General features: G+C 39.2%; 1 protein-coding gene across 9 annotated transcripts in view; it reads left to right on the top strand.

Moving 5' to 3' along the window:
- Positions 1 to 17932, top strand: part of TFB1M (transcription factor B1, mitochondrial) — a 48769-nt gene that overhangs the window by 3900 nt on the left and 26937 nt on the right. For 5 of the 9 annotated variants that reach the window (XM_034765353.1, XM_034765350.1, XM_034765352.1 and 2 more), the window contains 3 exons: positions 1501 to 1652; positions 7044 to 7152; positions 15548 to 15699. In XM_034765353.1, coding sequence (XP_034621244.1) covers positions 1501 to 1652; positions 7044 to 7152; positions 15548 to 15699 — 413 coding nt within the window. The other 4 variants (XM_034765358.1, XM_034765357.1, XM_034765355.1 and 1 more) reach the window with 4 other exon arrangements.

Genomic DNA, 17932 nt, shown 5'->3' on the forward strand with positions numbered 1-17932 from the left:
GGGAAGGAGTTTGGGTGAGGAAGAAGCTCAGGGCTGGGTTGGGGTGTGGGAGGAGCTGAGGGGTGCGAGCTCCGGAACGACGGCGCTTACCTGTGGCAGCTCCCATAAGCGGCCGGCATGGGCTCAGGGGCGGCCAGGTGGCTCCTTGTGCTGCCCCTGCATGCAGGCACTGCACCCACCGCTCTCATTGGCTGCAGTTCCTGGCCAATGGGAGCAGTGGATTCGGCGTTTGGGGGCAGTGTGCAGAGACCCCCTGGCTGTGCCTGCGCTTCGGAGCCAGACATGCCGACAACTTTCAGGAGCCGCACGGAGCCAGGGCAGGTAGGGAGCCTGTCTTAGGCCCACTGCGCTGCCAGTCGGACTTTTGGCCTATTAAAATCTCCCGGATTGCTTTTAATAGTCACCGGGAGATTGAGGCCAATTCTAGTAGACTCCCAGCCAGTCTGGGAAGGTTGGCAACCCTACCATGCACACAGCCACCTCAGTCCTCATACCACCGAGCAGCTTTGTGCCTAATTCACACCTGAGACCCAGCGGGATTCACAAGATAGGCATCCCCTGCCTACTTTGCCTGTAAAAGATGCATCTGGTAGGTCAGGCCTTGCATAAAACAGAGAAGGTGGTTGTGGTGCCTGTGGTCCCCTTGTATCCAATAGCATAGAGGCTGAATACACATCTAGGATATGGGAGAACCAGGTTCAAATCCTCACACTGCCTGATGTGGAGCAGGGACTTGAACCATGGTCTGCTACCTGCCAGGTGTCCTGTCAACCTATTGGCTATTCATGTCTGGGTCTCGCTCAGCCTCTTCTGTTGTTAAACCACTCCCTGTGTTCTCCTAATGTCTGACCCTGGTTTTCTCCACCTCCATTTGTACAGATTTCCCTTCTTCCCAGTCCTTTAACCTTTAGCTGTCCACAACCAACTCTGCTCTGTTTTGCCCTAATTTTTCCCGCTTCTTGTTCCAGGCTTCCCCAATCTCTTGTCTCAAATAGTTCTGCTTCCTAGATACCGTAATCCCCAGGCTGCTCCTCTTTAGCCTTGTTCATTTTATATTTCTTTGGAACTGCCTCAGTGTACTGGAATTTCCCTTTAAATGGGCAGACTCTACAGAGATGCCACAGAGGTTACCTGCCAGAAAGAGAATTGAATGTCCTATTTGTAAGGAGAGAATTTATTTTTCTATCTTTTTTTAATTTAATTTTTTTAATTAATTTTGTTAATTTTAATCTGTAATTAACAAAATACACTAAGCACCTGACAGTGTAAGCTCTTTTTGGTTAAATGAGTTTCTCTGGTAATCTAGAAATGAAACTGAATTCTGTGTTGTCTAGCAGGCTCCATAAAACTACAGTACTCCCCTCATTTAACCAGGAGATGCCATTGTTTGTCTCTTCTGTGATAAACTCATTATTTACTGTAGAAATACAAACTACACTGATATTGGTGAGCTCAGTGCCTTGCAAAATAAAAGCTTTGTATGTGCTTTGTGACTTACAGATAAGATAGTGAGACAGGCTGGCAAGCTGAAAGATGCCCATGTCTGTGAGGTGGGCCCTGGGCCAGGAGGAATTACAAGATCCATTCTCAATGGTGATGTTGCTCAACTCCTGTTAGTTGAAAAAGATACTCGATTTATTCCAGGACTGCAGGTATCGAATGGGAAATAAATTGTTTTTGTATAATTAATATATGTTTAAACATTTAAGAAGTTAAATTACTTTTTAAAAAAATGGATTTCTTATTTTAATCTGAACAATTGAAAAAGTACTCCTAGCTCTAAAACAACTTGTATGAGAAATATTGCAGTGTTCTCTGCTTCTTTTCTAGAGATAGGTTGTTTAGTTTAATCTATGTTGGCAGAATGGAGTACATTAATCTATTTTATTATGTTTGATTGGATGTATTACCCATTAATTGGAAGAATACTGCTTAATACTAATTTATATATAAATCCTTTTAAGGTTTTGAGATTTTAAAATAGTTTATATTCCATCTCAAACACCATTTATCTGATCAGATCTTTTTCACCAGATTGATATGACGACATTTTTGTACTTCTAATCTCTTTTTGTGAAAATCATTTCTTCAGCTCAAACAAAGGATAATAATGCTGCAGCCCTACTCAGATGAAACAGGTTTCAGAGGGGTAGCCATGTTAGTCTGTATCAGCAAAAACAACAAGGAGTCCTTGTGGCACCTTACAGACTAACAAATTTATTTGGGCATAAGCTTTTGTGGGCTATAACCCACTTCATCAGATGCATGGAGTGGAAAATACAGTTGAAACAGTTGCAGACCCATGCTGTCTTGCAAAAACTGTTGTAGTTAGTATCATCCTGATACAGTTGTTATAACTGCGTCCATTAGGATTATTGAATGTAAACATTATCCACCAGTTAATAAAGTTGAATCTCATAATTGACTTATAAATCACCATTATTTGAACCAAGTAAGAAAGGATATGATGTAATTAATTCTTTGTGCATGTCTTATCAGATAATTGCTTGAATTAGCCGGAATATTTTTGTTTGGCTTTCAAAAACTACTGCTGAAGCAGATTCCTCTAAATAGAAGCACCACTTCTAGGATCCTCCAACAAAGTATCTTGGACATATATACAACTCTGAGTGAGTCACCGTTTTTCGGTAGCAACCCCCTCACAGCAGAAGTTCATATGCCTTTGACAGGCTATTCTGTATACTGGAGGTGTTGAGTAAGAGTGGGTGTGAATAAACAAACAGTATCTTGCATCCATTAGTATTAAATTTGGTTTTGAGTTTTATTTTCCAGATAAGATGATGATGATAAATTACAGAATGAGTCTCTTTGATGTGGGTCATAACCTCTGTTTTCTCTAGTTTTTTCACTGGAAGTTCTCTGTTCAATCTAGAATAGCTGTACATAAAGGGCCTGGGATTTGAACAGCAGAAAATGCCAGATATTAAAATAACAATTGGGGACTGTTATTTAGAAGAATCTTTTATCATGTGTGAAACCCAGTGACATTTAAAACATTCTGCATTTTTACTAAGTTCTTTTCAGGCTTTCCCGAGATGTTTGCTTCATAATATTGAAGTAGGGGTCTGTGGCTGACACACTTCCCAGGAGTACCCAGGGTTGTGAGGCACCTCACTACAACCTACCCTTACCATGAGGAAGCCTGGTCTTTGCCTGCTGGGGGTCAACTCCCTGGACTACAGGCAATAGAAGCATGCCAACTTGAGCTCTGCTGTCCCGCTGCAGGTTAGCGGTAGGCATGCTTCAACCCTCAAGCCCTTTGAACGTCCCTCTTCAGCGTCCAGCCGTTGTTCCACTGAACATTCGCTGTATTCCCAGATCCACTGCTCTCAAAGGGAAAAATACATCCCAGCTTATGAGTTACACCTCAGATTACTCCTCCACTTAATAAACAGCATTTAGAAAAGTTTATAGTGAAAACAAGTATGTTGATTTAACAAAGTATAGAGATTTAAGTGATAGCAAGTAGAAGTATTGGAAATAAATAACTGCATATAAAGTAAAATCATAACTTGCATTCTAGAACCTAGACTTATTTAACTAGCTACTTTCATGTCTTGCAATATTGTTCTCCAGCGTTTTTCAGGCAGGCTGTGATCCCTTTTTCATGAATCAGGTCATTTTGTCAACTTCTCTCCTCTTTTGATAGACTGGATGAATCCTTTCATCTTAGTCATAAGCTGGATATCCTCCTGCAGTGTGTTCCTTCTTGTAGATTTGGTGATCTCTAGTCAATTTGGCAGTTTTGATTAGTTGGTGGCTTAGTATGCAACTAGACTTACATTGTGAGGCACACAATACACATTGACCAGATGTAGAGATAAGCGTCTCCTATGCCCTGCCTGAACAGAACCTGTCCAAGACAGGTCACCGGGTAATCTGCCTTTAACGTCAAGGCTTTAAGAACACAATTTCCAGTATAGATACATACTTTATTATTTGTACATAAACTTCACAATGATTATGATGATCAGTGGGCTACTGGCTTTTGGTAGAGACCTTATATGCCAGCCCTTGGTGAATTATTGTGCATATATTTGGTCAGGGGATTCCTGTAAAATTCTCTAAATTTCATTCTTAAAGGGTCATAGCGTCATGCTGGCATACAACCTGATGACTTGGCTAGGCAGATTTATAAAAGGGGCAGAGGTAGGATTTTCCCCTCAGGCTGAGCGATGGAATGACTGCAGAACTCTTCAATGGTGGTGAATTCAGCCTACTGGTGGAAGAATCCATCAGTGCCCTTTATACCCCCTCAGATGCAAGGTGGAGGGCAAGAGGAACTTCAGTGACAAAGCCTCTAGCCCTATCTTTCCTCAGTACTTTGTGCCTAGAAGCTTGTGGAACCTCATTAGTTCGGCTGCCAGAGAACCCTTGATGGATGCAGGATTTGCCGTAAAATGCATTAATTCACAATGGGTCTCCCAGTCATTAGTTCAAATTAGCAATGTTCTGTTGCATTTTTATGCCATCAGATTTCATAAAATGCAGTGGAATTTACTAGTGTAGTGAAAGTTAAAGGGCAATAGATAATAATTCTCTATTAAGACATGAAGTTACATCTGACAAAACACATTTTATTTTTTCTAATTTATTACTTATTCCTATTTTCTTTTAATACTTTTACTGCTGACAAAAAGAAAAACCAGTCTAAGGTTTTTATCTTCTGTCTCGAATATGCTAATGAATTTTTAAATTATGCAAACTATAGTCATTTAAAAAAACTAAAGATCCTTCTTGACAGCGAAACCTACCATTAAAAAACAATTTCACGTATGATCACAGCCTATCATTTGTATAGACATCTGTCTACTTCGTTTGGTACTATTTACTTACTCCATTGAGCTTATTACATTATCTTGCATCCTTGGATGGCACCCTTCACAGTAAAAAAATTAGCAAATCAAGGCAGATAGCTAAACTACTGCTGCAGTGATGACATCTACTCTTAAATTGGTTTGTATTAAAATTCTGGACTTGTTTCAAGTTAGATTTTTTTTTTTCTCTCAAGTTGAAACTAATTGCATTTAAAAGAGATAGGGACTTTTTTTTTTTTTTTTTTTTTTAAGAGTTAAACTCCATTTCAGTACCCCCTGCATGGAATTTAAATCTATACTTGAATTCTGTATGTCCATGAACATTCTTGGAAAGCAGCAGTTTCCTTTGACTCAGAAAGTTGGTTTTCCATTAAGCAGTATAGAGGTGAACTTTTAAAACTTTTTTCATCCTTTCCAAATTCCTGAGTGAAGCAGCATGATTAAAATTGAATATGCAAATGATGATGCTGAAATGAGTTGATGAGCAATAAATCTAAGCTACCACAAAAATCAGTTCCCTTTTTTCACTGATTAAACTCAAAACATTTAACTGTTTATAACATAGGTTTGAATTTTCACACACAAACCAAAATTGCTTTTTCATTGTCCATCTGTTTTTTCCTAATCTGCTTTAAAAATAATAATAATAAAAAAAAATCTTCCCCAGATACTTGCTAAATATAAAAATTGATTTGCTCCATAAATATATTCAATAGGGGCACTTTTATTTAAACGGGGGGAAAACATTGCAACTAACAGATTAAAACACGTCAGTGTAACTTTCACATGTTTCTTAGGCTACATCTACACTACAGGGGGGAGTCGATTTAAGATACGCAAATTCAGCTACGTGAATAGCGTTGCTGAATTCGACGTATTGCAGCCGACTTACCCCGCTGTGAGGACTGCGGCAAAATCGACCTCCGTGGCTTCCTGTCGACGGCGCTTACTCCCACCTCCGCTGGTGGAGTAAGAGCGTCGATTCGGGGATCGATTGTCGCGTCCCAACGGGACGCGATAAATCGATCCCCGAGAGGTCGATTTCTACCTGCCAATTCAGGCGGGTAGTATAGACCTAGCCTTACTGTGTGTGCTTACTACCAGTGTTTGTGATTTAGTATTATGGTTTGCTGTCTCTAAGACTATTTCTCTGCCTATTTGATCCTACAGTGAAGACATAATTTCAAATACACTAATGGTTTAAATGAAGCAGTATGAATCAATGCAAGGTCAAGCAGCAGTAGATGGCCCACGAGGGAAAATCTAATTACTTAGAAAACAAACCAAAAACCCCCCGTAAGGGCTTGTCTAGATGAATGGTTAGTGCACGCCAAGCTGAGATGTAAATCTACAGTGCAGTAGCGTGCTGCTCACTAGCTGTTCATGTGGACTCTGTTAGTGCACACTTACAATTCCCTAGTGCATTTTGATCTACTCCATCCTAATAATAAAAAGAAAGGGAGCAGAGCACTGAAAATTTCAAAATACATTTATTTGTCTATAAACATTCTCTTATTAACTAGTTTGTTTCAGTACACCACAACTTCTTTCATGGCTATATAAATTTGCATTATAAACTTGATCCTGCAAGGTGTTAAATCCTTTAGCCTGATCCTGCACAACACTTAAGCATGTACTTATCTTTAAGTGTGTGAATAGTGCCATTGGTTTGAGTGGGACTAATAATGTGTTTTGCTTGATCAGGCCAGAGTGCTCAGCATTTTGCAGAATCAAGCCTTATATGAGAGTTTGCATGTTTGAAGCACAAATAATAAGTTGTATTGACATTTGAGAATTTTCTCCAATATATTTTAATAATCCGCATTCATTCCAGGCTTCAAAATACTTAAGTCTTTAATTATTTATTATTCGATCTAAACTCTCAATCTTGTAACCCTTTACTCTCATAAGTAGTGAATAGTAGGTGTATAGGATCAGACCTGTTGTTTGTATTGGGTTTTTGTGTGTATAACTTTTGCATGGAAATGTGCATTTTATTCATCTTTTATTTATAATGTGCCCAGACCTAAAAGATAATTATTCTGTTTTACTACTACATGTATATGAGGATAAAAATATAGGGCCAGATTCATGCCTAGTGTAATTCCACTGAAGCCAAGGATGAGTATGGCTCAGTATGTTTAAAAGTTTACCAGATTTTATTGGTGCTAAATAGACTAATTCTGCTTACTTGCCAACAAATAGATGCTGTCTGAAGCAGCTCCGGGAAAAGTGCACATTGTTCATGGGGACATTTTGACATATAAGATGGAGAGAGCTTTTCCAAAACACCTTCAAAAGAAGTGGGAAGATGGTTAGTATCTGCTTTCAGTATATTTGTTGTTTCCTCTGAACAGTTACTATGAAAATTAATTTGTTTGACGAGGTACCTGAAGTTATTTGTCATGATTTCCATTTCTTCTCACTTCATCTACACACATGGGTTTTGATCCCTTTTGGTGGATAGCAGTTGACTATCGTCACCCTAATTTACATTTTAGCTGTTTAATAGTTAACCCTTCAAAGTGATTTCTCCTGAAAGGTAAGATTAGAGAGTTTAATCCCCCCCCCCCCCCAAAAAGAGCGTGGGGAAAAAAAAATGAGAATCACCTATTTCGTACTTTGTCTGAGAGTTGGTATACACTAGCAACTTATGTCAGTATAACTGTTGCTTAGGGAAGTGGCAAATCCAAACCCCATAGCAACGCAGTTACACCAACCTAACTTCTGTTGTAGACAGCACTGTGTCAATTGTAGGGCTTCTCCCCTGAACATAGCTACTCCTATTGGGGAGGTGGAGTACCTACGCCGACAGGAGAAGCTCTCCTGTTGGCGTACGTAGCGTCTTTACTGAAGCACTAGGTTGGTGCAGCTGAGCCTTTTAAGTGTAAACAAGCCCTAAGGCAAAGATGCTGAATTAGTATAATTTAAAATGATTGGTACCTTTGCAAGTACTAGCCTCAGGATGTTGTCATTGTGAAAAAACAGTTTCTGAGGAGCACAGAAGTCAAACACATAGTGCACATATTCTTTTATTCCCTTATCCTGCTGCTTTTGCATGATAAGCCACCATTTATTACCCTCTGTCACCCCACTGAGGGTTCTTGTAGAATCCTCTTTGAAACTTGGAGACTTCTTTCAGAATAACAGCCGTGTTAGTCTGTATCCGCAAAAAGAAGAACAGGAGTACTTGTGGCACCTTAGAGACTAACAAATTTATTAGAGCATAAGCTTTCGTGGACTACAGCCCACTTCTTCGGATGCATATAGAATGGAACATATATTGAGGAGATATATATACACTACAACCTATCCTGAAAGATGATCCTTTACTCTCACAGATCTTGGGAGACAGACCTGTCCTCGCTTACAGACAACCCCCCAACCTAAAGCAAATACTCACCAGCAACCACACATCACTGAACAAAACCACTAACCCAGGAACCTATCCTTGTAACAAACCCCGATGCCAACTCTGTCCACATATCTATTCAAGTGACATCATCATTGGACCTAATCACATCAGCCATACCATCAGGGGCTCGTTCACCTGCACATCTACCAATGTGATATATGCCATCATGTGCCAGCAATGCCCCTCTGCCATGTACATTGGCCAAACCGGACAGTCTCTACGCAAAAGAATTAATGGACACAAATCTGACATCAGGAATCAAAATACTCAAAAACCAGTGGGAGAACACTTTAACCTGTCTGGTCATTCAATGACAGACCTGCGGGTGGCTATATTACAACAGAAAAACTTCAAAAACAGACTCCAACGAGAGACTGCTGAGCTAGAATTGATATGCAAACTAGACACAATCAACTCCGGTTTGAATAAGGACTGGGAATGGCTGAGCCATTACAAACATTGAATCTATCTCCCCTTGTAAGTATTCTCACACTTCTTAACTGTCTGTACTGGGCTATCTTGATTATCACTTCAAAAGTTTTTTTTCTCTTAATTAATTGGCCTCTCAGAGTTGGTAAGACAACTCCCACCTGTTTATGCTCTCTGTATGTGTGTGTATATATATCTCCTCAATATATGTTCCATTCTATATGCATCCGAAGAAGTGGGCTGTAGTCCACGAAAGCTTATGCTCTAATAAATTTGTTAGTCTCTAAGGTGCCACAAGTACTCCTGTTCTTCTTTTTTGGAGACTTCTGTGGTACTTGAAGTTATATTGAAAGATTGTTTGTTTTTTCTTATTGATGACCCTTCAGCCATGCATACTGGGAAAGTATAAGGTCTACTCACAGCTTTTTATCAAATCTTGGGGTTTTCTTATGACTGGATTTCACCTTTTCTCCTAAGACCATATGACACTACTAGATAAACTTATAGGTAAGTTTAGTCTTCTTTTCCAAAACCTGATTTCTTAGTCAGAGATAGACATAGCATCTGGTGGATGCCAGAAGAACATTAAAAACAATTTTTTTTTTCTAATTTGAGATGCAAAGGAAACATATTCCGTTAACTTTATCTGGAAAATCCCCTGCTGTATTGCATCTTCCCATGTTGTAGGGAATTTAATAAAACGTGGGCATGCGCAAATGTGTATGAGAGGATGGAGTTGAATTTTTAAAATGTAACTTTCTAGAACTGATGCATTTAAGAATCCTATTCTATGCCTGATTAGTTTAGATATAAATACACCTTTCTTATTTTAATTACTTTCTTTGTTATTGCTCTGTGAAAATGAAATGTAAATCACTGACAGAATTCAACAAGTGCCATTTTCTGTTTGTGAATCAAACTAGAGAATTATATTATATATGAAATGTGAATTAAATCCAATTTTTTGTTTGCATTTCACTTTGTTGTATAAAAATGGTTTAATTTTTTTTTAAATAAGTCTATTACATATTGACATGTTTAGGGTATATCTACACTGCCAAAACAAAACCCAATGAGTTTCAGAGCCTCTGGCTCACAGGGCTCATGTACTACAGCGTTAAACATAGCTGTGTAGTTGTTCCCACTTGGGCAGGAGCTTAGGGTCTGAAACTTTTTCCCCTCTCCCTGTTTCAGAACCTGAGTGGGGATATTGGCATGACTATCTTTAGTACAGTAGCATCAGCCCTGCAAGCCCAAGTCTTTAGACCTGGGCTCTGAGACGTGCTGCATGTGTGTGGTGTTTTTTTGTTGGTATTTTTTTGTTTTTTGTTTTTTATGTACCTATACAATATCAAGGCTTCACTTTCTTCTGTTTGCTGGAAGATTCTGTTACTGCAGGGGAGCTCTGTAGCATGGGTGGAGGTTCAGATTCTCTCTGCAGATTTCTGATGCCTGTTACTGCAGCTTTATAGGGTTTGTACGGGGCCCTTCAGGTTTTGAACCTTTGGACTCAGCCATAGAAATGAAATCCAGGGATAAGTCCTTCAGCACGTGGGAAACTGGCGTATTCTTCTAGTGCTCTTTGGATATTCACGCTCGTGTGGATGCGTTATTTGGGGCAGGTTGAATGGTGGAATTCTAGCTAGTAGTTACTGGAGCATTCACACGCTTCCTTAATTCCACCTCTCAGTGAGCATCAACTATTCCAGAGTGAGAGCATAAAAGTTCCAGCTGCCTCAGTTCCTTCCAACTCCGACAGCTGAACGGATGAGGGTTTCTGGGTCTGTAGCTTATTAGCTAGTTGTTAATTTTATAGTTATAATTAGTAGTTTGTTGGATGGTTGATAGTTTACTGTTAGATTAAGTTAATTGTAAGTCTTCAGTATGGAGATGGCAGAGCAAAGAATAAAAATACCGGTTTTAAAAGATGTATGTCATGTCCGACAGTGTTTCTGGTGTCAAGCATGCATGCCAGATGCCTCGCATATTTGGGTGAGGGACACTCGCCTTCAGAAAGCTTGATTTGCTCAATTTTTACAGCATGGGCAAAAAAGGAGAGACAGAACCGACTTTGTGTGATTTTTATTACAAGAAGTGCTGTCAACAAAAACCATCCTGAACTGAGCAAGTACAAGGTTCAAATAAGTCTCAGGGACCAGCATTAGTTCTGAGTGAGTCTGGAGGGAAGAAGGATAAAACCTCCACCTTGGCACCCAGTGCTAAAGAATCCAGAAGTGGGAAGGATGTGAAGAGGAAAACTCTCTTGTGGTGTCGAGAGCTAATCTATAATGAGCTTGTTCCAAAGGTAAGAGCTAAGAAACTGTTGATGTAGGGGCAAAATAAGGTTCCAGTAACTAGTCCCAGCATGGCACTGCAGTGAATAATAGTTACAGCACAGGTTCATCAGTTGGAACCGTCTCCAGCTCCATCGGCAATTAACACGTGTCTCAGTTGAGCAGGCACAGAACATTCTGTTGGAACTGATTCAGTTCAAACTTTCTCTCCCAGGAAAGTACTTAAGTCAAGGTTTTTTTTGACTACTCCCACCTCCTAAGACTTCTGGGTTTCCAGAATGGATTTTTTTTTCTCCACCCTCCTTTATTCATCCTAGAAGAATGCCATCAGATCAGAGAATAGGAACAGAGTATTATATGCAACCTCATTCATTGGCTTTGTATATGTATGGACAAAGATATTTCTAATAGGGCTGTCAGCGATTAAAAAAAATTAATCGTGATTAATCGCGCGATTAATCACACTGTTAATAATAGAATACCATTTATTTCATAGCATCATAGAAGATTAGGGTTGGAAGAGACTTCAGGAAGTCATCTAGTCCAACCCCCCGCTGAAAGCAGGACCAACCTCAACTAAATCATCCCAGACAGAGCTTTGTCAAGCCAGGCCTTAAAAACCTCTAATGATGGAGATTCCACCACCGCCCTAGGTAATCCATTCCAGTGCTTCACCACCCTCCTAGTAAAATAGTTTTTCCTAATACATAACCTAGACCTCCCCCACTGCAACTTGAGACCATTGATCCTTGTTCTGTCATCTGCCACCACTGAGAACAGTCTAGTTCCATCCTCTTTGGAATCCCCCTTTAGGTAGTTGAAGGCTGCTATCAAATCCCCCCTCACTCTTCTCTTCTGCAGGTTAAATAAGCCCAATTCCCTCCACCTCTCCTCATAAGTCATGTGCCCCGGCCCCCTAATAATTTTCATTGCCCGCCGCTGGACTCTCTCCAATTTGCCCACATCCTTTCTGTAGTGGGGGGCCCAAAACTGGATGCAATACTTCAGATGTGACCTCAACAGTGTCGAATAGAAGGGAATAATCACTTGCCTCGATCTGCTGGCAATGCTCCTACTAATGCAGCTGTTATGCCGTTAGCCTTCTTGGCAACAAGGGCACACTGACTCATATCCAGCTTCTCGTCCACTGTAATCCTCCGGTCCTTTTCCGACTTAGCAGTTGGTCCCCAGCCTATAGCAGTGCATGGAATTCTGCCATCCTAAGTGCAGGACTCTGCACTTGTGGTTGTTGAACCTTATCAGTTTTTTTTGGTCCAATCATCCAATTTGTCTAGGTCATTCTGTGGACCCTATCCCTACCCTCCAGTGTATCTACCTCTCCCCCTAGCTTAGTGTCATACACAAACTTGCTGAGGGTGCAATCCATCCTATCATCCAGATCATTAATGAAGATGTGAACAAAACTAGCCCCAGGACTGACCCCTGGAGCACTCCGCTTGATACCGGCTGTCAACTAGATATTGAGCTGTTGATCACTACCCGTTGAGCCCCAGGATCTAGCCTGTTTAAATATTTTTGGATGCTTTCTACACTTTCAAATATATTGATTTCAATTACAACACAATACAAAGTGTACAATGCTCACTTTATATTTTTATTACAAATATTTGCACTGTAAAAAACAAAAGAAATAGTATTTTTCAATTCACCTCATACAAGTACTGTAATGCAATCTCTTTATCATGAAAGTGCAACTTACAAATGTAGGGTTTTTTGGTTACATAAGTGCATTCAAAAACAAAACAATGTAAACCTTTAGAGCCTACGAGTCCACTAAGTCCTCCTTCTTGTTCAGCCAATCGCTCAGAGAAACAAGTTGGTTTACATTTGCAGGAGATAGTGCTGCCCATGTCGTAATTACAATGTCACCTGAAAGTGAGAACAGGCGTTCTCATGGCACTGTTATAGCTGGTATTGCAAGATATTTACGTGCCAGATGAGCTCAAGATTCATATGCCTCTTCATGCTTCAACCACCATTCCAGAGGACATGCTTCCATACTGATGAGGCATGTTAAAAAAATAATGCGCTAATTAAATCTGTGACTGAACTCCTTGGGGGAGAATTGTATGTCTCCTGCTCTGTTTTACCCATTCTGCCATATATTTCATGTTATAGCAATGCCAGCTATAATAGTGTCATGCAATTATATATTAAATATTTGTCCTATCTTAAGTGAAGGTTCACTTCTTAGCCATATCAGCATACCATGTATCTGCGGATAGCACATTAGTTTTACTCTTAAAGTAGTTAAGAGGTTCTTAAAAAGTCTTCATAATTAATATCTTTCAATAAAAAAAATCCTAGACCATCTTGGGATTTGAACATAGTGCTTTCAAAATTGATGAAACTTCCCTTTGAACCTTCGGGAAACTATACATTATTCTATCTATTTAAACTGTTTTTGACAGCTGTCATTTCAGATGTATAAGTGAATTGTATGTTAATTGTTGATCTGCCATTTACTGTTTTTTTCATAAAGATAAAGTAATTCTCTATACAGACCTTTTTATCAAAGGTGGCATCAGATTTTCATGTAAACCAATATATAATTTTTCTGAACTTTCCTAAACCTCATACTCAGGATGGATGTTAGAAAGTCCCCAGAACTGTTTATTGCATATGAAAAGAAGATAAGGGTAAAGCTGTTTTTGTGCAAATTCTGTCAAGATGCATTAGATTGTAGCTTTGTAGTTTCTAAGGTTGGAAGGGACAATTGGGATCATCTAGTCTGACCTCCTCTATAGGACAGGCCATAGAATTCCCCCAAAATAATTCCTAGAGCGTATCTTTTAGAAAAATATCCAGTCTTGATTTAAAAATTGTTAGTAATGGAGACTCCGCCTAGACCCTTGGTAAATTGTTCCAATGGTTAATTACTCTCACCATTACATTTATTTCTCATCTGAATTTGTCTAGCTTCAACTTACAGCCATTGGTTTGTGTTATATCTGTCTCTGCTAGATTGAAGGTACTTAGATTGTAAGCAAGGTGCTCTTGAACCTTCTCTTTGTTGAGCTCCCTAGATTGAGCTCCTTACATCTGTCACTGTAAGGCATGTTTTCTAATCCTTTAATCATTTTCCTGCGCTGAACCCTCTCCAATTTATCCACGTCCTTGAATTGTGGTTACCAGAACTAGACACAGTATTCCAGCAGCGCTTACACCAGTGCCGAATACAGAAGTAAAATAACCTCTCCTATTCAATATTCCTCTGTTAATGCGATCCTGGGAAGCATACACTCTTTTTGGCCAGGACCCTGCTCATTTGGCTCATAATTGTTTTCAGTTTTGTAAAATAGGCCTTGTTAAAGCTGTGTATGTGTGTGTGCGCGCGTGCGCACACACACACCTCTATATATACACCTCTACCTTAATATAACGCTGTCCTCGGGAGCCAAAAAATCTTACCGCGCTATAGGTGAAATCACGTTATGTCTAACTTGCTTTGATCCGCCCCTCCCCCCCCCCCCCCCCCCCGAGCACTGCTTTACTGCGTTGTATCCGAATGCGTGTTATATCAGGGTAGAGGTGTATATAAAATACTACTGGTCTGGACTTGATCACATTTATAACATGCAAGCTGAATAAAGTCCTGATCACTTGTGCCTAAGCTACCATTCATTTTTAGTTCTGTGCTCAGTTCTCTTTATCTCTTAGGACCAGGTATAATATATAATGCTCTATGAGCTAAGATGTGAAAAAATTATCTAATATGTTGGCTGCAACACTCTTTGAATTAAGAAATTGTCATCTATAATGTTTAGAAATTCCAAGGATGTTTTAGTACTGGCAGCATGAGACCTCCAGCATATGTCACTCAAATTGAAGTCCCCCATGATAACAGTTTTTGTTCCAACATATTATAGATGAGTGCATATGTAGGCAGTCATCCTGTTCCCCAGGATGATGTGGTGGTCTGTAGCAGTCATCAACTACTATGCCATCTTGTTGCTTTATCTTTTAGGACATTGAGCCATAAGCATTCAAAATAATTTTCTTCTGCATTATTAGGGACGTGGAAATAAGTAATGCCACTTTTTACATAGTGCCACTCCCATTTTTCCCATTTGATCCTTCCTAAATAGGTCATAACCATTGATTTAACATTCCAATCATGTGGATCATTCCGCCAGGTTTCAGTAATACCAGCTAGATCAAATTTATGCTCATAAGTGAGCATTTTCTGTTTCTCTTGTTTGTTACCTAGATTCCTAGCATAGTGTATAGGCAATTCAAGATTTTTTTCTGTTTATGTTCTTTGGTTTCTTGGATAAATTTTGTTCTCAACATCTTGATTTTGTTCTGAGGGCTCATATCTTCCTCCTTTGTACCCTCCCCTTTTGCTATTAGTTTAATTCCCTCCTGACTACTCTAGCCAGCCTGTCCCCAAGGAGATTAGTCCCCCTTCTGCTGAGGTGGAGGCCTTCCAAACTATACAGCCCTCTCTAATTGTAGAACGTGTTCAGTGTTCCACCTAACCACAGCCTTTCACCCTACCCCACTTACCTATCTATTTTTACAAAAGATTTCTTTTCAAATTCTTATAGATCCACCAAACGTGCATATCATTGGAAATCTGCCGTTCAGTGTTTCAACTCCTCTGATCATCAGGTGGCTTGAAAATGTTTCCAATAGAGATGGACCTTTTGTTTATGGCAGAACTCGGATGACTTTGACTTTTCAGAAGGAAGTAGCAGAGGTAAGTTTTGTTATTGGCTTATTAAAGACTTAAAATTGGACAAATTATTTCAGCACCTAATTACTTTAGTGGTAGATGAGAAAAGCCTGAGAGAGATTTTGTTGACTTACAGGATGTTTTAAAACTGCCTGATAGTCTGTACTTCTCTGAAATTGTAATTTTAAGGCTGGAAACCTGGCACAGTGCTTAAGTTTCTGTATGCTTAGCTACAAATTATACAGTTTAATATTAATTTAAAAATCTGCTCAGTTCTTTTCATTGCACTGTTTATAAAAAGTTTCTTCTTATGTGGGAGATAAATCTCCCTTAAGCATTGAAACATTTCAGTCTTGTTTTCTCTGAAATCTGACTGCTTCATTCCAAGTAACTTCCACAGCATGCTCCTTTTCTGTCTTCAACTATTTCCTTCCTCATCAGCTGACATGACATTTTGAGTTAGCACTTAATCTTGTAAGTAATATTTTACCCTGCTTTATTTTAGACCTCCCTTGCTAACAGAAGATTTTCAGATTTGAAATATGTCAATCACTGATTCCCACCAATGATTAAACACTTCAAACATAGGGAATTTCTTGTCAGTGGAGCCCATAGACGCTGGTCTTTGCTTTCCTGAATATGATCTTGATGCCAGAAATCTGAATGGGACCATTGCCAATCTCTTCACCATACCCTGACAAGAATAAAACTGAATGCACCAATCAATTTCCAATTCTAAGAACTGCTGGAGCAGTTTTTGACGTGGTTACATTTAATTTGAAAACTGAGGAACTTGATGAAAGTGAAATTGATCTGCCTGCTCTCCACAGACTCTCAGATGTTTCTGGGTCAACTGATAATCAGCTGACTCACTGTAAAATGCCCTCAGACATTTTTTATAGTTTATTTCATTATCAGTGTTTGAGAAAACCAGATTGCCATTTTCTCAACCACTTCATTGTTCTGTAAGTATTCGGTTTTGTTTGTTATCTGAGTGTATATTCTATGTGTTGCACTCAAAAGGTTAAAGTAGCTGCTCCAAACTGAAAACCAGGTTGACGTTAAGTTTTACCTGCAGGGTCTTTGTGAATTGTGTAAATGAGAAATACAGTGATTGTATGCCATAAATTAAATCTCTGCTGTTATTTCGGGTACCTAGAACGTTACTCCGATACCTAGTGCTCCCATCATTCTGCTACATTTACTGTAGTTTTTGCAAGAAGAGGGTTCGAGATAAGTACTTAAGTGGTTCCAGTAGATGGCTGTAGAGAACATCTGGGACAAGTAGTCTGTGTATTGTGAATGTGAAATAAAGCAGCCGCCTTTTATCATCGCTGAGTCCATGTGATTTCTGGCACAAAAGATCCAGTTCTTTTTCCCAAAATACTTCATAACATAAGAGCTATTAGCCTAAACATTAAAAATGGCTAATAGGCTAGGCTTTAAAGTATAAAGTGGAAAGATGTGGAATGTTATGATAGCAACAAAAAAGAATTACAAAGAGAATTGAGAACATAGAAACACTCCGTACTTTATATAGCTATAACCAGCTGTTGTGCCTTTAGGGTTTTTTTTCCCAACATGACATGCAGATTATAGTGTTTCTGCACCCAACATAGCTCAAATGACATGCAAAATAGCATACCCGTTAAGTTCCTTGTATTTAGAAAGCTGAAAAGACCGAACATTATAAAGTGGAGTGATGTTCTCAAGGTCATGGAATGAGTCGGTGGTGGTGGTTGTTGTGTTTACACTGTAGGAACTTGTGTTTCTTGGTTCTCATTTATTTAAATGTGTGTGATTCCCATGAATATTTTATAAAAGAGAAGATCAAAGCCTTTCAGTGTTATGGTTCACATTTCCTTTATTTATATGAGTTGGTATGCCTTTTTGGGAAATAACCTGTTTCTTTTTACTGAAGGTAGTGTATCTTATGGTCAGCTAGGAAACTGGGAGTGAGAATTTCTAGGTTTTATTCCTGGATCTGCCACTCTCTATTTAGGCCTTAGGCAAGTTGTTTCACCTTTCTTCCTCCGTTTAACTGTTTGGATGTAGATATCCAGGATATAGGTGTCTTATAAATACTTAAAATGGACTAGTAGAAGAACAGGAATAACAACACTTAGCCAGATTCACCGAGGTGTATGGAGATATATGTTTAGATCATCGGATGAAAGATACTAGTAAACAGAATTTCTATTTTTGTTGGAAGAAAAAAAAGTGTGACCAAAAATACTTATTACTGTTATTTTTTACT

This window comes from Trachemys scripta, chromosome 3 (genome assembly GCF_013100865.1).
Source record: "Trachemys scripta elegans isolate TJP31775 chromosome 3, CAS_Tse_1.0, whole genome shotgun sequence".
Taxonomy (NCBI): Eukaryota; Metazoa; Chordata; order Testudines; family Emydidae; genus Trachemys; species Trachemys scripta.